The sequence below is a fragment of the Schistocerca nitens genome, chromosome 2 (genome assembly GCF_023898315.1).
Source record: "Schistocerca nitens isolate TAMUIC-IGC-003100 chromosome 2, iqSchNite1.1, whole genome shotgun sequence".
NCBI classification, from domain to species: domain Eukaryota; kingdom Metazoa; phylum Arthropoda; class Insecta; order Orthoptera; family Acrididae; genus Schistocerca; species Schistocerca nitens.
In genome coordinates this window covers 977,230,498-977,254,492 of record NC_064615.1, presented here as the reverse complement: position 1 = coordinate 977,254,492, position 23,995 = coordinate 977,230,498, and the positions used below count along the sequence as shown (strand labels likewise).

Here is a 23,995-nt window from a genome sequence, read left to right as displayed (position 1 = left end):
CTACAAGCTGCTGCGTCTTCGCCAGCGTGGGTGTACTAACAGCGTATGAAGTAAGGAACTGTGAAACATATGGCGAGCACCGCTAATCAGTGAATGTCTTGTGAACATTTCGACCTTACCCACACTAGTTATAAATGCAGTTTCTAACTGGAAGGTTATTAATTCGGTAAGTCTGAAAATCTTGCACCTTCTTAGAGTCTTCCACATACACTATGATCAAAAGTAGCCAGACACCTGACTGAACATGACTTACAAGCTCATGGCGCCCTCCATCGGTAATGCTGGAATTTTAGAGGGTGTTGGCCCACCCTTAGCTTTGATGACAGCTTCCACTCTCTCAGGTATACGTTCAATCCGGTGCAGGTAGGTTTCTTGGGGAATGGCAGCCCATTCTTCACGGAGTGCCGCACCGAGGAGAGGTATCGACGTCGGCCGGTGAGGCCTCGAACGAAGTCGGCGTTCCAAAACATCCCAAAGGTATGTTAGTGTCGTGCAACCATTCCTCCACAGGCCGTGTGTTATGAACAGGTGCTCGATCGTGTTGAAAGACGCAATCACCATCCCCGAATTGCTCTTCAACAGTGGGAAGCAATAAGGTGCTTAAAACATCAATGTAGGCCTGTACTGGGATAATGCCACGCAAAACAACAAGGGGTGCTAGGCCCCTCCATGAAAAACACGACCACACCACACCACCACGGCCTCCGAATTTTGCTGTTGGCACTACACACGCTAGCAGATGTCGTTCACCGGGCATTCGCCATACCCACACCCTGCTGTCGGATCGTCACAAGGTGTACCATGACTCGTCACTCCACACATCGTTTTTCCACTGTTCAATCATCCAATGTTTACGCTTCTTACACCGAGCGAGGCGTCGATTGGCTCTTACCGGCGTGATGTGTGGTCTATGAGCAGCCGCTCGACCATGAAATCCGAGTTTTCTCACCTCCCGCCTAACAGTCATAGTACTTGCAGTGAATCCTGATGCAGTTTGGAATTCCTGTGTGATGGCCTGGATAGATGTCTGCCTGTTACACATTACGACCCTCTTCGACTGTCGACGGTCTCTGTCACTCAACAGACGAGGTCGGCCTGTACGCTTTTGTGCTGTACGTGTCCCTTCACGTTTCCACTTCACTACCACATCGGGAACAGTGGACCTACGGATGTTTAGGAGTGTGGAAACCCCGCAGACGTATGACAGATGTATGACACAAGTGACACCCAATCACCTGACCACGTTCGAAGTCCGGGATTTCTGCGGAGCGCCCCATTCTGCTCTCTCACGATGTCTATTGACTAGTGAGGTCGCTGACATGGAGTAGGTGGCAACACAATGCACCTAATATGAAAAACCTAGGTTTTGGGGGGTGTCCGGATACTTTTGACCACGTATTGTAGCTTGTGTGTTCACAATGCTCTAAGACTAATTTCGCTCCAGCCGTAAAAGTAACTTCAGCCCTGTGCCTATGGTGGCTTAAACTAACAGTTGTAAACAATAGATGTGCCTTCGACAAGTCATCCGTGGGCAGGCAGTGGAAGTAGAGAAAGTGCGGCCGTAGTGTCTGAACATTGTTGTATCACAAACCACAATGGAGCAACATCTCTTAATGAAGTGTTTAAGACATTTCCCAGAATATTTAAAGAAGGGAAAAGTGTGTGCAGAGTTTGTCCGCACACCCTGACTCCTGAAAAAAATAACGACGCGTGGACAGCTGCCGCGACTTGTTGAAATGAAAAATGCGGACGTTTTTGTCAGAAAGAAGTCACTACTGAGGAGACTTGGCACTGTCAATACAAACCTACTAAAACGAAAAGTGCAGAAATTCACTTGAGCCGACCGCGGTGGCCGTGCGGTTCTAGGCGCTGCAGTCCAGAACCGCAGGACTGCTACGGTCGAGCCGGCCGAAGTGGCCGTGCGGTTAAAGGCGCTGCAGTCTGGAACCGCGAGACCGCTACGGTCGCAGGTTCGAATCCTGCCTCGGGCATGGATGTTTGTGATGTCCTTAGGTTAGTTAGGTTTAACTAGTTCTAAGTTCTAGGGGACTAATGACCTCAGAAGTTGAGTCCCATAGTGCTCAGAGCCATTTGAACCATTTTTTTGCTACGGTCGCAGGTTCGAATCCTGCCTCGGGTATGGATGTGTGTGATGTCCTTAGGTTAGTTAGGTTTAAGTAGTTCTAAGTTCTAGGGGACTGATGACCTAAGATGTTAAGTCCCATAGTGCTCAGAGCCATTTGAACCATTTTTTTTTAAAAATTCACTTGAAGCGTCAACGCCTTGACGACATAACCGACATTCGAGAAGATGTGAGGCGCGAGTTGAATATCCCAAAGGGGGACTTTTCGGACAGATATGTATGGTTGTATATACTTTCAGTGCGTTGTGGCCAAGTGTGGGTGGCGCTGGGGGAAGAGAATATCTCCACCATGGCACCTCATATGTGGTAGTGTTGACACTGGAACAAGGTTTTTTTTTTCATTTTAATATAAGTAATGCATGCAATAATGTATCATATTCGACACTTGTTTTCCTCCGTATACAATCTACAGTCAAATTCATGTTTTCTGTAAATATATTACGTGTGTGCAATGATGTGTCACAGCGACTTACTTTAGCGCCAAACATCTATCACACACTGTGCAAATAAAGTATTGCCACACAACTCCCTGGAAATAACGCACAACTAGACGATCAGATATCAAAACATGCCAGAACAGGCAGCTAAAAATCGGAATAAATCCTCGAAACGCGACATTGTTTTGGAAATAAAACACCATCCATAAAGTGATTCGTACAAGGGAGGCATTTAGACATGAGAAATAACCCCACGTTTCTATGTGAGGAGGACGCTTTTTGGAGCAATTCTACAATATTGAACGTCTCAACCATAACAAATTTTGCGTGACTATGACGCAATGGAGAAACATTAAATAATTTCTAATCTATGGTTCAAATGGCTCCAAGCACTATGGGACGTAACATCTGAGGTCATCCGTCCCCTAGACTTAGAACTACTGAAACCTAACTAGCCTAAGGACATCACACACATCCATGCCCGAGGCAGGATTCGAACCTACGACTGTAACAGCAGCAAGGCCACAGCAACCGGCTTCTAATGTATAAGCCTTCTATAAGCTATGCTGTGAATTATTGACACAAACTCATAGCTACTACAAAAGAAGAGTCCACATCTTTCTAAATATCCCCCAATTTTTAGAAGAGTTCAATTTAACTATGAGGTTCGCTAGAAATCGCAGCTAGAGTGGGACAGAGCCAGCCCAAACATAATGGTTAGTCGAGGCGACGAGCAAGCAAGGGTGCAGCATTCGCGTGCCGGCATCTCTGCGATCCAGAACGAAACAATTGCAGCCTTCCGAAGAGCTCGCCCACAGATGGCCGGCGGAAAGGTCAGCTGCCGCTTGTGTGCCCTGCTAGGAATCCTTGTGCGTGTCTCTTGGAAACGTAATTTCCAGCGCATAATTGGAACGCCTTCACGCACGGAGAACCAACTCCCTCCGAAGCTACGTATAAGGGGCAGTCGAATAAAAACGAAACCGATGAAAAAGATGTAAGTAAAGTGTTCGTTATTTCAAAACCAATCATCATTACTGTTAAAACGTTAATGCCACTGTGAGACAAGACGGTTAATGCCTTAATGGAAAAATGCATACGGAACGATGAATGTATCCAGGCGCCTGTTCGTCCAAAGCAATGGACAGCCAAGAACGTCTCTATTCAGGGCTCCAAAAATGTGGAAAAAGGATGGCGAAAGATCGGAACTGTATGGGCGATATGTAAGGGCTACACAGCGAAACTTTTGCAGTCTAGCCGGAACGACCTTGGCACGATGTGGGTGGGCATTGTAAAGCAACAGAATGATGCCGTCCGTCAGAATTCCTGGGCGTTAGGACTTGATGCCGCGTTTTAATTTTATGGAGAGTATTCATGTATCGTCGTGTGTTGATTGTGGCGCCGCTTTCCAGAAACTCAATGAGCAGCGATCCCTGCAGTCTAAGAAAAGGAACATCATTACTTTCCCGGAGCTGGCGTGCACGGCTTCGGATTTTTTCAGTGGGTGTGAATACATGAGCTTCCACTCTTAGTTCTCATGTCGCTTTCCGGTTCAAAATGATGACACCATGTTTCATCTCCCGCGACATAACAGGACGAGGAACGATGTTTCTTAACATGATACGGTTCAAGATGGTGCAGTGACGTCGACATTCTGTTCAACTTCTACAGTTTCGTTAGGCTGTGGAAAACCAACTGCGCACAGATTTTCCGGAACTCCAGATTCTCTGCCGTGATGGCGTGAGTGGTGCCATGGCTGATGCCCAACATGAGGTGGATGAAACTTCCTGGCAGATTAAAACTGTGTGCCGGACTGAGACTCGAACTCGGGACCCGAGTTCGAGTCTCGGTCCAGCACACAGTTTTAATCTGCCAGGAAATTTCATATCAGCGCACACTCCGCTACAGAGTGAAAATCTCATTCATGAGGTGGATGTCTTACACCGGCCGCCGTCGATCGTTTTTGACGACAGCATTCACAGCAGCAATGACAGAATGGGTAATGACACGATGTGCCTGTCGTGGCCGACTGCAGTCTTTCAGTGACACCCCGCCGAAATTGTTTATTCCACGCACAGTAAAGATCCTTTCGCAGACGAAAACTGCACCACACTTAGCTGTTGCTAGGCGGGGTGGCCGAGCGTTTCTAGGCGCTACTGTCTGGAACCGCGGGACCGCTACAGTCGCAGGTTCGAATCCTGCCTCGGGCATGGATGTGTGTGATGTCCTTAGGTTAGTTAGGTTTAAGTAGTTGTAAGTTCTAGGGGACTGATGACCTCGGATGTTAAGTCCCATAGTGCTCAGAGCCATTTGAACGATTTGAACTTAGCTCAGGGCTTAACAACTGGCCGGTTTTGAGCGCGAGTACTCGCGTCTGCTCAGGCACGTGCTCGCGAGCAGGTGCAAGGTCGCGGATTAGGGAGGGAGGGGAGGGATGGGAAATGCGCGCGCACGTTTGAATGTGATCTCGCGTTCTTAGCAGATTTAACTAGCCATCTGAATGCTTTGAACATTTTACTACAAGGTAAAAATCTGCTAATTACTCATTTCATAGATCGAATACGAGCTTTTAAAATGAAATTGACTCTTTGGGTGAGTCAGCTGGAAACAGGAAACCTAGCTCATTTTCCTAAATTATCATCCATGCAAGATGTTCACAAAGACTGTGAACGTTATTCACATAGTTTAGTTGATCAGCGCTTTCGAGATCTGACAGCACTAGACAGTGATTTTGATCTGTTCTCTTCTTATTCAGCGAATATTTAAAAGATTCGTCCTGAGCTGCAGCAAGAAATTATTGACCTGCTGTGTGACAGAGAATACAGAGACAACTTTCAGAACAAGAAAAACATTTTGGAATTCTACAGACACTTCCCTCAGGATAGATTTCCTCATTTGCACAAACTGGCGGCTACAATAATATCAATGTTCGGTTCCACGTATGTTTGTGAACAACCGTTCTCTGCAATGAAATGTAACAAGACGCGCTTGAGAAACGAATTGTCTGATAGAAATTTAAACTGCACGCTGCGCCTAAAATGCACAAGAACAATTACTCCGAACATAGACGCAATTGTAAAGGGCAAAAAGTACAAGATAACCGAGAATCCCACACTTCAGTGACACCTTTTACTGTGTAACAGTTCACAAATTAATGCGAATGTAGAGGCATACACTAAGCTAATAAAATTATGTGGCATGTGTACATTCTGCTTTATTTGTTTCATTTGTCTCAGTAATAATTCGTGAGTGATATCCCTGCAGGTGGCCGCGGATTTACATTGACTGGCGGCAGCTGTTGTGTGCCCCACGTGACTTTCCCCAATAGACAAATGGTGCGGCGCTGACCGTTCCTGGTCATCCCTCCTCATTCCAATAGAGGGAACTTCTGGGAGCACTCCTACCTGCGTTAACAGCTTCCGTGCCTTACTTCGGTATATGGTCTATCTCATTTCTATCTGACTGCTCCTTATACGTCCCGAAAGCTCACAGGTATTGCTTTGTGAAGAAAAAATAAGTAAAAAATAAAAAAAGATGTTAAGTAATATGGTCTCAGTCTTCTCTCACGGTTTCATTCGCGTTCGTGTTCCAGGGAAACTTGGAAAATCTCATGAAGTAAAATGTTACGAGGACCTGTTGCAGTTATCACAGTTCGAAGGAACTGCCAGGGAAAAGATTCGAACTTAACGCCGGTTGGAGGTGCATTATTATTCGAGTTTTGTCTTATAGCTAGAGCCAGTAGAGAAGAAATGTCTTGTGAATTGCATGGCAGTTAATAAATGTTACTGTTCATCTGCATGTACGTCACTCTACATTTACATATATACACCGCAAGTAGCGTGCAGGCGTAGGATACATTAAAAAAATGGTTCAAATGGCTCTGAGCACTATGGGACTTAACTTCTGAGGTCATCAGTCCCCTAGACCTTAGAACTACTTAAACCTAACAAACCTAAGGACATCACACACATCCATGCTCGAGGCAGGATTCGAACCTGCTATCGCAGCGGTCGCGCGGTTCCAGACTGTAGCGCCCAGAACCGCTCGGCCACCCCGGCCGGCTAAGATACATCATTTCGATTTTATTTCCAACTGTCCTATTTCACAGGCGCATAACGCCAGGGAAAATTTACTTTCTATATCCCTTTGGATGTGCCCTAATTTCGGTTATATTATTCTCGTGATCCATATTGACTAGATAATCCAGGGAATATCACGAAAAGGTTCACCAGACATAACGCTTCCCCCTTGTTCGCTTTTAGCCATTTCTCGCCATACACACAAACGGCGGTCTGTCCGATGAAGCGTAGAACGTTATTCATCCGAAAAGACCACCTGTCACCACTCAGTGGACTCCAGCTTCGGTAATGGCGAGCAAATTCCAGCCTTCTTCGTCGATGAATAGCAGTCAGCCCGGATGCATGAACTAGGAGCTACTGCGGAGGCCCATACGGAGCAACGTTCGCTGAACGTTCGTTGAAGAAACACTGTGCGTAGCCTCATGGTTCATCTGGGCGGTCAGTTGCTCAACAGTTGCCCGTTTATTCGCCCATAGACTTTTTCACAGCCATCGTCTGGTCGTCTAAGGCCCGTGGTGCACCAACTTGCCTCAGGGTCAGTTTTGGATAACGCCATTTTACCACACACAGATTAATTTATCCACATCGGCACGCGAACAGTTTACAAACTTAGCCGTTTAAGAAATAAGTGCACCCTTGAACCCGAAGGCCAATGTCATTCCCTTTTGGGCGTCTGATAACTCGCTCCGTTTTTGCATTACAACAACGAATGCATTGTTTTCCGCGTTCCCTCAACACCCTTTATATATTCTCCATGGCTAGTGCTGCCACCTGACGTCCGTTAGTGGTTATTGCACGTTGAGGGTTGGGTTGGGTTGTTTGGGGGAAGAGACCAAACAGCGAGGTCATCGGTCTCATCGGATTATGGAAGGATGGGGAAGGAAGTCGGCCGTGCCCTTTCAAAGGAACCATCCCGGCATTTTCCTGGATCGATTTAGGGAAATCACGGAAAACCTAAATCAGGATGGCCGGATGCGGGATTGAAATGTTGTCCTCCCGAATGCGAGTCCAGTGTCTAACCACTGTGCCACCTCGCTCGGTGCACGTTGACATCGAACATAGGCGGTGGTCACATCAATGTGACTGGACCGTGTGGTAGAGTATATACACTACTGGCCATTAAAATTGCTACACCAAGAAGAAATGAAGATGATAAATGGGTATTCATTGGACAAATATATTATACTAGAACTGACGTGATTACATTGGGTGCGCCGGCCGGAGTGGCCAAGCGGTTAAAGGCGCTACAGTCTGGAACCGCGCGACTGCTACGGTCGCAGGTTCGAATCCTGCCTCGGGCATGGATGTGTGTGATGTCCTTAGGTTAGTTAGGTTTAAGTAGTTCTTAGTTCTAGGGGACTAATGACCTTAGAAGTTAAGTCCCATAGTGCTCAGAGCCATTTGAACCATTTTTAGCCATTACATTGGGTGCATAGATCCTGAGAAATCAGTACCCAGAACAACCACCTCTGGCCGTAATAACGGCCTTGATACGCCTGGGCATTGAGTCAAACAGAGCTTGGATGGCGTGTACAGGTACACTTGCACATGCAGCTTCAACACTATAACACATTTCATCACGAGTAGTGACTGGCTTATTGTGACGAGCCACCACTGACCAGACGTTTTCAATTGGTGAGAGATCTGGAGAATGTGCTGACCAGGGCAGCAGTCGCACATTTTCTGTATCCAGAAAGGCCCGCGCAGGACAGGCAGCATGCGGTCGTGCATTATCCTGCTGAAATGTAGGGTTTGGCAGGGATCGATTAAAGGGTAGAGCCACGGGTCGTAACACATCTGAAATATAACGTCCACTGTTCAAAGTGCCGTCAAAGCGAACTAGAGGTGACCGAGACGTGTAACCAATGGCAACCCACACCATCACGCCGGGTGATACACAAGTATGGCGATGACGAATACACGCTTCCAATGTGCGTTCACCGCGATGTTCGCCAAACACAGATGCGACCATCATGATGCTGTAAACAGAACCTGGAGTCATCCGAAAAAATGACGTTTCGCCATTCGTGCACCCAGGTTCGTCGTTGAGTCAACCATCCCTGTCGCTCCTGTCTGTGGTGCAGCGTCGAGGGTAACCGCAGCCTTGGTTTCCGAGCTGATAGTCCATGCTGCTGCTAACGTCGTCAAGCTGTTCGTGCAGATGGTTGTTGTCGTGCAAACGCTCCCATCTGTTGACTCAGGGATCGAGACGTGGCTGCACGATCCGTTACAGCCATGCGGATAAGATGCCTGTCATCTCGGCTGCTTGGGATACGATGTCATTGGGATCCAGCACGACGTTCCGTATTACCCTCCTGAACCCACCGATTCCATATTCTGCTAACAGTCATTGGATCTCGACCGACGCGAGTAGCTACGTCGCGATACGATAAACGGCAATCGCGATAGGCTGCAATACGACCTTAATCAAAGTCTGAAACATGATGGTACGCATTTCTCCTCCTTAGACGAACCATCACAACAACGTTTCACCAGGCAACGCCGGTCAACTGCTGTTTGTGTATGAGAAATCGGCTGGAAACGTTCCTCATGCCAGCACGTTGTAGGTGTCGCCACCGACGCCAACCTTGTGCGAATGCTCTGAAAAGCTAATCATTTGCATATGACAGTATCTTCTTCCTGTCGGTTGAATTTCGCGTCTGTAGCATGTCATCTTCGTGGTGCAGCAATTTTAATGGCCTGTAGTGTAATTTGGGGCTGCCGCGCCTCAGAGTGACTCTTGGTCTCCCAGTGTATCGAAGACCTGGTGCGAGTGCTAGAAGGATGAAATGTGGGCGCGTCGACGGGCGCTGGCTTGTTAGCAGCCGGTCAATACGCGAGGCGGTGTGCCAGGTGAAATGCCCTCGTTTGCGATGCGGGGCAGCGTCTGCGGAGCCTGTGGAACGCCTCGCCTCACTTTCCTTCCCGGAGGCGTCAGTGACCTGCCGCAGCCGCCGCAGCAGCAGCAGCAGCTGTTGTACCGCGGCTGTCTGTGGGACCGGGCACTGGGAAGGGAACGCCCATTGTCCGCGCGGGCCGCTTGCGACGCATGCCGGCCTCAGGTTCCCGCACGCATTTCGCACCGCCGGCCCCAGTCCCACATTACAGCGTCGCGTGCGAACCGTCCAATTTCCGAGGCACCTTCTGACGGCGAAAAGTAAAAGCACGCGAGTCTAGCGAACCGCGTGCTGCTGCAGCTGTAACCGTGCACGGCAAAAACCTCAAACAAAAACCAAGTTACCAGCAAGTGATGCCTGCTTTATATTTGTGCTGCTCGAAACTCTACCTAGATATTGTTGTGTGCCAGTTCGCTGGTCGTTGTACAGGCTGTGACAAGTCTCTTCCACACACTTCACGTTCCTACATTCCGTGTGAGACTACAAGGTGGCGATAAAACTGACCTGTAAAATATCACAAACACTTTAAGATAGGCAACCTAACTTAAAACATCAGCACCTGAGGACTTCGCTGCAACAGTTATGATACCAATAGAGAAAAAGAGAAATACTAAAAAATGTGAAGAGCACCGGACCATCAGTCTAATTTCTCATGCAGCTCAAGTCTTGCTGAGAGTGTTGAACAGGAGGTTATATGGCAAGCTAGATAGAGGGATTGCAGAGGAGCAGTTCAGATTTAGAAGATGAAAAGGAACAAGAGATCCTATTGGCCTGCTAAGAACTATAGGGGAAGATATATGGAAAAGGGTAGAGAAATCTTTGCTGTTTTAATATATTTAGAAAAGGCTTCTGACAGAGTTCAGTGGAACAAGCTGATGGATATCTTGAGGAGGAAAGGAGTAGATTGGAAAGAGAGACGACTGATATAGAATCTATGCTTACACCAGAAAGTGAGGATAAGGATAGGAAATGAAATGTCAGAAGGAAGCAGCATTGAACGAGGTGTTAGACAATGTTGTTGCCTTTCCCCACTGCTGTTTAACGTATACCTTGAAGAGATTATTGCGAAAAGTTTAGATGGGAAAAGAGGAATATGTATTGGTGGAAAGAGAATAGAATGTATAAGATTTGCAGATGACATAATATTAGTGGCAGAAAGTGAGCGGACAGTGAATAACATGCTCAAAGATCTGAATGAAGCTTGTGTGGAATATGGGATGCAAATAAACACAGCAAAAACAAAGAGTATGGTCATCAGTACAAGACGCAGACTGTCCAATATTAAAATAGGACAATCTACCATTAGCCAAGTAAGTCAATTTAAATATCTCGGAAGCACAATAACTGAAGACTTGAGATGTCACCAGGAGGTGTAAACCCGAATTGTCATAGCGAAGGAGGCATTCAACAGAAAGAGGAGACGACTCTTATGTGGCAAATTAGATAAAGGACTAAGGAAAAGGCTTGGCAAATGTTTTGTCTGGAGTGTGGCACTATATGAGGCAGAAACATGGACACTGAGACGAGAGGATGAAGAAAGGTTAGAAGCATTTGAAATGTGGATGTGGAGGAGAATGGAGAGAATAAGCTGGATGGAAAGAGTGAGTAATGAAAGAGTATTGGAAAGGGTTCGTGAGAGGAGATGTCTGCTGCAGGTTGTAAGAGAAAGGAAAAAGAACTGGTTCGGACATTCATTGAGAAGGGAGTGCTTGCTAGTAGATGCTTTGGAAAGATTGGTTTGTGGGAGCAGACTGAGAGGAAGAAGGAGATACAAGGTGATAGACGACATAAAGGGAAGAGGAAATTCTGCAGACCTGAAGAGGATGGGAGAAGACCGGACAGCCTGGAGAACTACCATGTGAAAACCTGCCTTTAGGCAGAACACTGATGATGATGATGGGGTAGATGATGTTAGTTGGGTTGCCTGTGTTAAGGGGCGTGAGGTACGAGGACTACTTGGAAAGTAAGGTCCGATCGGTTGTGAAATGGAAACCACATTGAAAATCACAAACTCTTTACTTGCAACATTGAGCAACAATTTTCAGCTACTTCTCAACCATATTCGCCGCTCCGGTTTAGAAATTTATTGTAGCGTGGTACCAACTTTCCAGTGCCCCTTTCAAAGTGATTTCCACCAATTTCCTACGCTGGTCTCCATCTCGTTTTCTGTGGCAAAATGTTGTCGTCATAGTCAGCGATTATTGTGTGCGAAGAGACAAAAATCAGAGGAAGCTAAGTCCGATCTGTGTGGTGGTGATCAAATACTTCGCATCGCAAACGCTACAGGAGCGTCTTCATTGTACCTGCAGTATGCGGCAGTGAATTATCATGAAGAAGGAAGGACATGGCAGTTATTTTATGTGCGCTTCATCAAATCAAGCGGAACCCCTCACCAGGACTTCACACTTGGCAGAAGACACTATTTTTTAGGCATCTTTACAAGCTCACTGTGCACTCAGAAATGAAAAGTGCGATGTGCCGCATGCTAGAGACACTGCGCAACTCGCCAGCGCAAAACTTCACCTGATTTTCGCTGTGGTTTTAATTTCGCGATCGATCAGAGATTTTTAAGAAAAATAGGTATCATATTTTCAGAATGGACGTTTCACTGTGCGGCGGAGTCTGAACCGTATTAAAATTCCTGGCTTACTATAGCTGTGTGCCGGACCGGGACTCGAAAGCGGGACACTGCTTTTCGCGGGCAATGTTTCAACTGATTGAACTAAGCAAACGCGTTTCGCATCCTTCCCTTACAGCTACGCGTCTCCCAGTACCACTTTCCCACCTTAGTACAAACTTCAGGTAACTTATGTTGCATTCCTTGCTGGATTGGTACTCATCTGGAAGGAAGGATGTTGCAGAGAAATAGCTTAGCCACAGTCTAAGGGACTGTGTCCAGAATGAATCATTCTTGGATAACTCAATTAGCGCATTGCTTCGGTAAAGGCAACGTTCGAAGTCGCCTCACAGCTGTAATCTGACACGAAGCGTCTTGGAGTTTTCGCAAAGGATAGAACATTGCATCATCCTTCGAGAGTGCGGCTTAGACAGTAATATCAAGAAGTCGGCTGTAAACAATGGTAAAGTTCTTCATTCATGTCAGTTGATACTCCACGATAAACCGAGAAATGGCAGTTCTATCTCTAATTTGAGATCCTCACTGACGACAGCTTTGTCAGGATGTGTGCATGTCAACAGTGGTATGTGCCAGAAACAGAGCTCCTAGTAATAGTAACGTGTGTTACGTTCGTGGCAGGCAAATGGCTTTAGGGGAAATTTGTTCAAATCCGAGGATAATGTGGATAACTGCGATCCACACAAAGATCCTGAATGTATTCCTGAATGCAAATCCTCTTCCAAAGTTGTTGCTAATAAGCAAGGCCGCTTCGAGAACCTTTCTCCACACAAGCGACTTTCATTTGGCGCCCCAAACCCTACCTTTTCATTTCCCTCGTACACTTCCACCTGTGGCAGTTTTCGCTGCTTACTGCGATACTCACTGCACACAAATGTTCGTGGCGCCCCTAGAGGTGGCTTGTCTCGCTTGTAGCTTAAACCAGCCCTACTAATCTGGAAAATGTGAATAAGTCCTTAAGGAAATAAACAATGTTAGGTTGTGTCCCTTGCGATGTAGCACACATAATACGATTCTAAGTGTTGCTATTTATGTGTTAAAAACAGTTTTTCCGTACGAAACTGGTATACAGTTTTCTAAAGATGTTTATTCCTCTTTTTCGCATGCTCTGATGTCAGCATGTTTTCCCTTATTGAAATCGAAATAAATTCTGTTTCCACTTGCACACTGTGATGTTTCGAATTTAGGAGGTCTTTTTTTCTTTTGCTGCATTTGCGTTTCATACACTTCACTTTAGTAAAACTTCACACAAGTTGCCTTCGAGACATTACTCTGTGATTTCACCTCTTTTGACTACAGCACTAACTTTTTGTGTGTTGATTTGTTTTTCGTGTGGTTTATAAGTCTGTTCAGAAAGGTTGCATTCGCGAAGTTGCTAAACCTCACAAACGGCACGAGAAATAAATGAACACACAGAAACACAAGGCTGTATACATAACACGTGAAACCACAATAAAATTTCAATGAATAAAAACTGTATCACGTTTTACAGAAGTGAAGTGAACTGAAGTGCCGAGAACGAAAATTCAGCAAAAGAAAAATTGGTTTTCTGAATGCCGAAAAATCACTATAGTTTATAAGTGCAACCACTGTTTTTTGACTTAAACTTCCGCTACCAATGAGGGAAATATTTGTCGAGTTCGAAACATGTAAAAATCGGTAATAAATACAGTAGTTGATTGTATGCAAAAACAACTTAAGAAAAACAGTTTTTAACCTATAACTAACAAAATGAAGACACGTATTATGTAGACTGAATTTACAGAAGCATCGTCAATGATGCTTTGTAAATAGAAGCGAAACGGGTCTCGTGAAAAACTCACTTCAATTGTAGTACACTTGAGACGAAAAAAAACTTTGTAGAAATGTGGCTTATACATTATAATGGACTTGCTACGCGTTAAATGTTACGTAACAATATCAACAACGGGACCTTACCATTGAAGTTCTAGATTCCCTGCACAAGCGCCTTGGGGTTCGCAACCCGCAGCACGGCCTAGAGCCACGCCTACGTTCGCTGCTCGCTGGCCACCCGCCATGTTCCGTCATTTACATCACAATGCTGCCCACGGACAATGGCGGCCTCCTTACTCTCAGCCTGGTCATTTGTGGCCAAGGCCAATTTAAGGCCCAGTATCCTTTTTAATTCGTCTGCGTCTCCAAACATGTACAAAATTACTCCCTATTTTCTGAAGACGACCACCAGATCGTTCAAGCTAAAAATTACAGTACACATTCTTCTGTGATTTCATCAACACCTACACTTCATCGCCTGTCATAAATTAGATCAGTGCCACCTGATTCGGCAGCAATTTACTGGTAAAATGAGGTGAAAAGGATCATGCGGGGTAAAGCAGATCAGAGACACTGTACTAAATCACTGTTATTCTGGTGATAAGAGAGAGATACACAGATACTGAGATGTATTTTGACGCCTATGAGCTGTTTTTTTTTTTTGTTATCTGTCTCGTCAGCAATACGAGAAACGAAAATTGTGGCAACCAAAAGCGATCATTATCGTAGGTTGCCTATACAGACGTGATTTCAACGAAAACAAACTGTTACAGCATGCACAGGTGCCTAGCTACAATTATTTTTCTTTCTAATTGTATAAAAACAATACACTATCTGAAATGTACCTGAATCTCACTTTATCATGATAGGTTTTATTTTCTTTATTGTGCCAAACATGATCTTTTCCTAATTACCGAGGTTAAGTACAGCATGTCCTGAAAATATATAAAGCGGCTTGAAGCAGAGGGAAAAAGGAATCAGAATGAAATTTTTTTGCACGAAGGAGTGAGAAAAGTAAATATCAATGGAACTACTTTATGAAAAGTGAACAACTGTCAACGGCCTTGCCGCAGTGGTAACACCGGTTCCCGTCAGATCACCGAAGTTAAGCGCTGTCGGGCTGGGCTAGCACTTGGATGGATGACCATCCGGTCTACCGAGCTCTGTTGGCAAGCGAGGTGCACTCAGCTCTTGTGAGGCAAACTGAGGAGCTACTTGACTGAGAAGTAGCGCCTGGGATCATGTAAACTGACATACGGCCGGGAGAGCGGTGTGCTGGTCACATGCCCCTCCATTTCCGCATCCAATGACGGCTGTGGGCTGAGTATGACACGACGGCCGGTCGGCACCGTTGGGCCTTCATGGGCTGTTCGGACGGAGTTTAGTTTTAGACTGAAACTAATTATGGCACAGGAGACCGTGTTGTCATCTCTTTCATACTGTCAAGAGAGGCAGATATTAAGCAGGAAATGTTTGGAGACAGGTAAAGCCACTACTGTAATCATATCTTAAGGAAAAAATAGGGTAGGAATTAGACACATTTTGTTTAGCCTGCTGTTGCTGACATTCAAACAGCTTCCTCACAAAACATAACTCGAAGGTAATGATGAACGTGAAAATTTGAGTAGGGGCCAATATTATGTCTTAGACAGCGAAGTAATCAGTGTGGAGCAGGCAGAATTACGGAATTACCATATGTGATACGATAGCATCGCTATTTCATTGACTTTTTGTTCAAGTTCTGAACAGTATCGGTAGTCATTTCACTATATTTTCAATTGTAATTTTAATATCGAAGATATTTTTTATTTAAATTTGTAACATTATTTCTCTAAAAGTCTTACAGTGTGCCTCTTTACACTTTGGGTGGTGTAAAGAGGTTTCAAAACTAAAATATATAGGTGATCCATATCAACCTTAGTGGCAGGGAAAAGCGCATGAGAACTTAAGGATTTTTGTTGTTGTTGTTGTTGTTGTTGGTTAATGTGTCCTGTGAAAATATAATGATGGTGGCATCTATAAGATAATAAATCTAAATTAACATATTTTTTTTTGCAGATTCTCATTAATCATCAATGTATTGATTTTGAAAGAAAACTTCAAGTTTTGATCCATTTTATCCCAGTTTCCGGCAAGGAAACGAGTTTGTTAGAATGCTTTCACCTCTGAGTGGAATGTAATCTCAACCACTCCAAACTGATTCGATCACATCTTCATCTATCCACCTCAACAGCTCGTAAGCCTCCTTACCGTGTGTGGCGAAGGATACTTTGTGTGCCATGGTTACTTTCCCCTTTCCTATTACAGTGACGAATGGTTCACGGGAAGAAGTTTGCTCTTAAGTCTCTGCGTAAGCTCACACTCTTTTCGGGAGATATTAAGTAGGAGGAAGCAATATACTGGTTGACTCTTCCAGGAACGTACGCTCTCTGAACTTTAACAGTAAACCACCCTGTGATGCGGAATGCATCTCTTGCAGCGTCTGCCACTAGAGTTGTCTGAGCACCTGAGTAACACTTTCGTGCTTACTACATGAACCTGTAATAAAACGCGTTACTCTTCTTTGGATCCTCTATCATTCCTACCTCGTACTGATCCCAGACTGACGAGCAATATTCAAATATTGGTCGAACGAACTACCTCCTTTCTGGGTTGCTACACTTCCTGACGACTCTTGCAATGGATCTGTCTGGTATCTGCCTTACCAGTGATTAGATTTTATGTGGTTGTCCACTTTAAATCGTTAGTACGTATATTCGTAGATATTTAACGAATGTGACTGCTTCTATCGATAGTTCTTCGATCATGTAACGACACAATAATGGATCTAGATGTTTGTTTATAAGCAGGATGTTACTTTCGCGTATGTTGAGGCTCAACTGCCAATTCCTGCACCTTGCGTTGATATTCTGCAGGTCTTCCTGGATTTCTCTACGGTTTTCTAGCGTTGCGACTTCTTTATGTATAGCAATATAACCCGTGAAAAACCTCATGGAACTTCCAGCAGTATCCACTAGGTCATTTATACGAGGACGTGCCGAGAAGTAACGCTTCCGAACTTTTTATGTGAAAACTCTTACAGCTTTTTAAATATGACAGACATTATCATTATACATCTTTAATCTTCTCAACGCAGTCACCCTGTCGATAAACACATTTCTTCAACGAGAGACTAGTTTATTGATACCGGCGCTGTAGAATGTTTGACTCTGTTGACGGAGGCATAACCTCACCTCTGCTACAACCGCTTCATCAAAATGCAGTCCTTGAAGGTGTTTTTAAATTTTGGAAACTGACGAAAATGGGATGGGGTGAAGCCGGTATTGTATGTAGGATGATGGGAGACAGGGAACCCAAGGCGTCGGCTTGCTGCTGATTGATTGATACGATCTGACATTGTCATACTGAAAGAGAGGGTCTTCCATGCGTGGACAAACTCTTCGAATTCGAAAGACGCTGTTTCTCTCGCACCGATATTGTTACATTACCCACCGCCACGACACACGCAACAGTTCGGAGCCCTCTAGTGACTTAGAGCTGCAGGTATGTAGACATGGAGAATAAGATGTAGAATGTTAGTAAGGTTTGTTTTATTTAAACAGCTGTCAGTGGTTTCACATAGGAAGTTAGGAGGCATTGCTTTTCAGCAAGTCCTCCTAGATATTATGGAAATAAGTTGTCGTGTAACCCTTTCTTGGGGTACGTCAGACGCTACTTTTATATCTGACGATTCCTCTCCTTTGAAAATGACGTGCTGTGCTCTGTTGACTAGAAAAACGCTGCTAAAAATGATGTTAATATAGAGTGGTATTACAGTAATAGCGGTCTGCTGCTTACTACAGTCATATCGATTAAATACGTCGTCGTAACGTCGATGCACGACGTGAAATGGAATGAGCAGTATAAATTCTGTTTTTGGGAAAGAGAATGCTTAGCTCAGGTTTATTGGGAAAATACTAGGAAATTGTAGATTACCTATTGAGGAGACGGCATACATACCACCTGCATGATCCATTATTCAGTACTGATGAATGTTTGGGATGGACACCTGTTCCAGTCGCAAATGGAGCGAGGGAAAAACGGCTATGTCCTTCCGTATAAACACTTATTTCGCTTATCTTGTCTTTGCGTGAGGTATGTTGGTGGTATTAGGTTGGTTCTACAATCTGTCTCAAATGCCGGTTCCTTAAATTTTCACAATAGTGTTGCCCAAAAAGAACTTCTTCCCTCCATGGATTCCCAATCGAGTTGACATAGCATTTCAGTAATACTCCCATCTTCATCGAACCTCCAGGTAGCAAATCTAACAGCAGGTTTCTCAACTGCAACAATGTCTTTCTTTAATCCGATCTGGTGGGGAACTCAAACACTCGAGCAGTTCTCAAGAATGGGTAGAATGCGTCACAAAAGTTTTCTATACGCAGTCCTCTATGAAGTTGAGCTACACTCTTCTAAAGTTCTCCCCATAAACCAAAGTCGACAACTCGCCTACCCTACAACCGCCACTACGTTTTCATTCCATTTCAAGTCGCTTTGAACGCCATTAATAATATTGTATTCGAACATTATAGGATTGTTTTTAATACCCTTCTCTATTAATTTATATTTTTCTGTATTTATAGCACGCTGCCAATCATCACACCAAACAGAAATTCTTACCAGTTCATCCTGTATCTTCCCAGACACCCAACGTACAATACAGCGCACAGTCGTCAGCCTACAGCCGCAGATTGCTGCTCATCCTGTACGTCAGGTCGTTTATGTACATAGAGAACAATATCGGTCCTAGCACACATCGCTGTGGCTTCCCTGACGATATTCTTGTCTCTGATGAACACTCCCTGTCCTGGACAACGTACTTTCTATTACTTAACAAATAACCGAGCCACTCCGTATGCTCGGACCTTGGTTAACAGCCTACAGTGTGGCACTGTGTCGGACGCTTTGCCCTTCATCCATGGTTCTCAGGATGTAGTGCGAGAAAAGGGCAATCTGAGTTTCGGACAGTCAACTGTAAGTGCTAAATGCCGCAAGCGTTTTCTCGGACTTCCAAGGGCACTCCTGACTCTTCCAGTTCGGCTGGCAGAGTCCGAAAAAGGGCCGCGTTGTATGTGGTGAACGGAACCTGCTTATGGGGGTACAGGTTTCCTCTCAACGCCAGACACAGTGAAACACTCAGTTCAATCGGTATGCGACGCGCAACCAGATTCCAGACCGATGGAAATATTCCATACAGGCATATCCTACGAATCTGTAAAGGCGAGAGAGCCCACAAACAAATACGTTTGACCAGAATTTTCTTCGCTGAATTGCGAATTTCACTTGTAACGGTTCCATCACAACACTTTGTCACTAAAATAGAGCACCGAGCAATGCGTAGATGTCGTCATGTGGCGGTTCTGATCAGATATTGCCTGCGTACTTCAGATGTCTTGCAAAATAATGATTCATAGTATATTTCCAAGATAGTGAAGGCAAGGAAAGCTCTGTAAACACATAACAAAAGATTGCTGTGTGTTATTAGAGCTGAACTTTACGAATTCATTATCACCAAAACCACTCTTAGTGGCCAGTTATTCGATACCTTGAATAAGTGACTTCAGTCAACGAATCGTTCCTAATAGTCAGGGATGGACAACTAGACGGACGGCAGAGCGTGAACTAGCAATTATGAGTGGAATCTACCAAACCATCATCACCTGGCAAACTGTTCCAATTACACGAAAATGCCGCTGCACGCCCAGTGAAACAGTCTAATTATTATGAGCGTTATTATGTGAATTGGCTGTTCTTTCTCACCAGCCCTTAATTTGCCTTGCTGTAGTTGCGTACTTTGACTTACTGTTGTGTCTCTTCTAACATGAGACAACTTGTGTTTCAGGTTAGCTGCACGTTTAATGCTCTCTATTTGCTAACGAAAAGTGCCGTACGCGCCGTTTACAACAGAAGTTCGACACATCAGAGTCAAAGCTGACACCTGAGTTCATAATTCATATACAGTATGGACTGAACTGCCGCTATACAAGGGGATACAAACTGTTACGCACTTGTTAAAGGACGTGCTAGAGAATTCGAAAAACAACAATTCTGGAATAGGAACTTGGTAGAGATTCTGAGCCAATGAAAGCTTTAGGATGTCAGAAACATTAAGGACAATCAGTGCACACGCGCTTTAACTTCGCCAAAGTCAATGCAGTGTCTACTCAAAACTGTCGTACATTACAGCAGGCGACCACCACATTCAATACTGGCATGACACCTTTGTGGAAAATTCTGGCACCCTCTACCAAGTGCAACACTCATCCCACGAACCTCATCAGACACTGCAAGGTTCCTGGTAAGAAGTGTTTCTACATCGGGAACTTGTACCGCGTACATGAGACTTCTGATGTACCTCCCCCCCCCCCCCCGAAAAAAAATGATGCATCAGATCAGGGGGGCTGCGCAGTTCTACCTCCATTCCAATCCAACGCTTGGGATATGTGCCACCGTTTACGTCACGTATTTGCACGGAAAAGTTTTCAGGTGCTTCGTCTAGTTGCACCCAAGCGTACGTATACGGAAATAGTACATATCTTTCCTGTACATCGATTGTCCTTGTTGTACCTCACATTATAAGACTTCACTGAGGATTACTTCTCTAACACAATAACCGTCTGGTCCAAAGTTCCTGAATTTCGGCTCGTGTGCCAGCTACTTCAATTTGTGCACATCATTTTGGATAACTCTGTATTACTGTTGCCTGTTTACATTTCATCAAGAAAAGGCCACCGGTTTCATTCAAATCTAGGAGGTCTTGTACGGTACACTACTGCGCAGTTTGAAATACTTACAAAGTGGTAAGCAAGTATACTGTGAAAACTGTTGTGACCTGTGAGTACGCGTGTAGACGTCTGTTATGTAGCAAGTCATTCCAAGTCTGAAAGTGAGTGCCTTGTAAGCTTCAATCCACAGCGCAGAGTTTTGCTTGCGTCACTGCGTGAAAATCCCGCCACCTTTTATGAACGTCAACGAGGTAATGCTGTTACCACTGAACTCGCTAATTATCTAGTAGCTGTAACATTGACATGTTGAAAGCTAGGAGATGTTCAACTGGGCTGACGGTTTCTTGTAAACGGTACAGAGCTATAAACGTAACGATTGTATTACGATCAATAAAATGCTGCCTTGCTGAGAGGGACTTGGGTGAACGGCACACTGTATTTCCGGGAGGAAAGTTCGACGCCTTACGACAAATCTAAAGACGCTATCTATTTGTACGCCACCTGAACAAAGCTCTACGTAGAACTGACTACGTAACTTGGCGACATCGTAGAAGGCACTATTCACAACTTTCTTCAAGGTGATATCATGGAATGCGTGAAAGACACATTCCTTTCACGTACTCAGTACCTCACATAACCAATATAGAAATAATTGACACAAATACTTCTCCTATCAGTTTCTGTCCACGTGAGAAGCAGTCACCTCAACATAAACAGTATAAATAATTGGAAAAGCGCTCTTTATCCTAATCGTTCATCGACAAGAGGAAAACTGCATCAAACGTAAAACTAATAATAAAAGCAACACAAATCATAACACGTTCGAAATTGAGCAGCCTGGTATTTGAAATACGGCATACCTAATTTTGATTCATACCCAGGTCGGTACAGACACAATTACTCGCTAATTTTTAAAGCAGGTGAAAAATTTACGACAGTGAACCAGAGACAAATACACATTTTCGAGATCAAGACGAAATATTAAGTGATGATAAACCTGTAACTAGGGAACTTACATCGCTTGCGGCAAAAAATTCATATGAATAGAAGAATTTTTTTTGTGAAAGAGTTTTAACTAAAGGGCAGGTCGTTACCTTGCGAGATAGATGACTATTAACGAGCGCTGTTCTAACAGTCGTCTATATAGACGTGCAACAGTAATCAGGCCACTTGTGATGGAGTTCAACAGTTGTCTTAAGAAATTCTGGAATAGACCTCTGTCCTTGCCTGAGTGTGATGTGACACGCATTTAAATTTGTGTATAATCAATTGCTTTTTTGTTTTTCCATCTCCGCCTGAGAATGACAACACCTAATCAGTTAAACTACCGTACACTCAGAACTAAGCCTATACAACTCAATAAAAGTTGACACACAAGACTTTCGTGCCTTTTGATATAACATTTGTTAAGTGTTTCTGTAAATCAGTGGTAAAACACAATTTACGTATTCATAAGTTTTGGGTACGAGATTAACGTGAATAATTTGAAAGATCTGTTGATTGAAATAAAGCTTACAATCAGTATTAGCACAATGTTGCAGTTCATTGCATTTCAACACACTGAAATACTTGTAGATTTTACAAAATCTTTGCTCGATCCTAGAAATATTATCAGTCATTTATTACTTCTTTTGCCTCTGGCCATACTTGTTGATGTAAAAATTTCCGCGTTGAATCATGATTTGGAGTCCACGATCGATTGTAGTTCGCCGTATAAATATAAATCAGTTCAAAGATCAGAGAAAGACAACGTCATACCGGCTCCAACAGGACCATGACTAGTAAAGCTGTTTAGTATTCAAACTAAACTTCCAGTTGATGACAGGTTTAATTAGGAACGTAGAAGAACATACCTCAAGTTACATATTAGAGTCACATCAACGAAGTGGTCGCTAGGAATATAATACTTAGGCGAATAAGCGGCCTCGTGATTAGAGGAACTGCCCTAATATTCCTATGAAATGATTTACAGACAACGTATAAAATCTAGAGTTCTGCGACCATCAGTGGAGTTAAACGCGTTTCCTACCGAATGCAAGTCATGTCCGTGAATATCTGCCGGTAAAAGTTGCGGTTCGGACTACTTCCATTTTGCATTTCTTTACAGTTTACGTACGATTTACGTTCGTAATCTGCATCAAGATACTCGTCGAAGACTCTTCTGTTATATAATATAGGTTTACTGAAGACATTTACTAAAACCATTGATATCCATCGACGTGACAACGGTTTTAACAAAAAAGAATAAAGCCACAAGGCAAGGGGATCCTGGATTTCCGTGCTGCAGCGAACGACCATTGCAGGTAGCCCTCAGAGTTTGGAACGGCAATTATATGTAATCTCCAATCCTCCAAAATCAATAGAGAGTGAATCGTCGACAACACCAGCCACTCGTGTTGGCGAAACGTCAGAAAAATCTATAAATAAACTTTAGCCGAAGATCCCGTGACGAAAGCTAGTAGCCAACACATCAACAAGTGATAACGTAGACATCGGGCTACGCTACAGTTCAATCTGTTACCACATACTTCTTTTCGCAGTGATATTCGTTGTTGGTGCCAACGCACGAACAAGACCTCGAGCTACGATGCGTGGAGTCCACAATATATTCTAGCCCCGGTGAAAATGTTCAGAAATCTTCCGCTGATGACAGATACCCACTGAAACATTTTAATCTCGTTTTGTATCATGACGTAGTCACACGCCAAACACATTTCTAAATCATACTGTAACTGCGAGAGTCTATGGTACTATACTGGTAAAAATCGTTTGAACTGAGCTAAGCTGATTCTCTCCTGGACTAAACGCTGCCTCGTCGCTGACACAACTTCATTCTGGTGGTGGAACACGGTTTTATGTTATTCTGTGAATGTCACTTCCACGATTGTTATTATTTTCTTTATACGACACAGGCTGCAAAAGAATTTGACAACTGCGTGAACACTGGACGAGACGTACCTGAGTTCGCTGCCTCATGGTGAGTCGTAGGAGAGCGCGTCGAGAATCTGGAGCGAGCGGCGTCGAGTCCGCGGCAGTCAGTGCAGTAGTGGCGCGCGCGACTGGCGGTCGCTTTATAAGGCCGCGCACACAGTGAGAGCGGCCCCGGGCCGAGCGTTACGCGCCTCGCTTCGGCCGGCGTACCCGCCGTTGGTGGTGACTCTTCCCTTCGGTGGGTCCGACGCTCAGTCTTGGCATCAAACGTTTGCAAACAACGACGCCATTATTACGACTGCAGAGCTTCCCGTCATC

At 44.5% G+C, this 23,995-nt stretch overlaps 1 protein-coding gene and 1 pseudogene across 2 annotated transcripts in view; one reads left to right on the top strand and one right to left on the bottom strand.

The window, feature by feature from the left end:
* The window catches only part of LOC126237307 (E1A-binding protein p400-like), a 173,774-nt gene extending 149,983 nt beyond the window's left edge, over positions 1 to 23,791 (bottom strand). The window contains exon 1 of one of the 2 annotated variants that reach the window (XM_049947267.1): positions 23,705 to 23,791. In XM_049947267.1, coding sequence (XP_049803224.1) covers positions 23,705 to 23,722 — 18 coding nt within the window. In that variant the 5' untranslated portion in view covers positions 23,723 to 23,791. The remainder of the gene's footprint in view (positions 1 to 23,704) is intronic. The other variant, XM_049947266.1, reaches the window with a different exon arrangement.
* LOC126238627 (5S ribosomal RNA) lies at positions 15,037 to 15,154 on the top strand (annotated as a pseudogene).
* Positions 23,792 to 23,995: the final 204 nt, after the last annotated feature.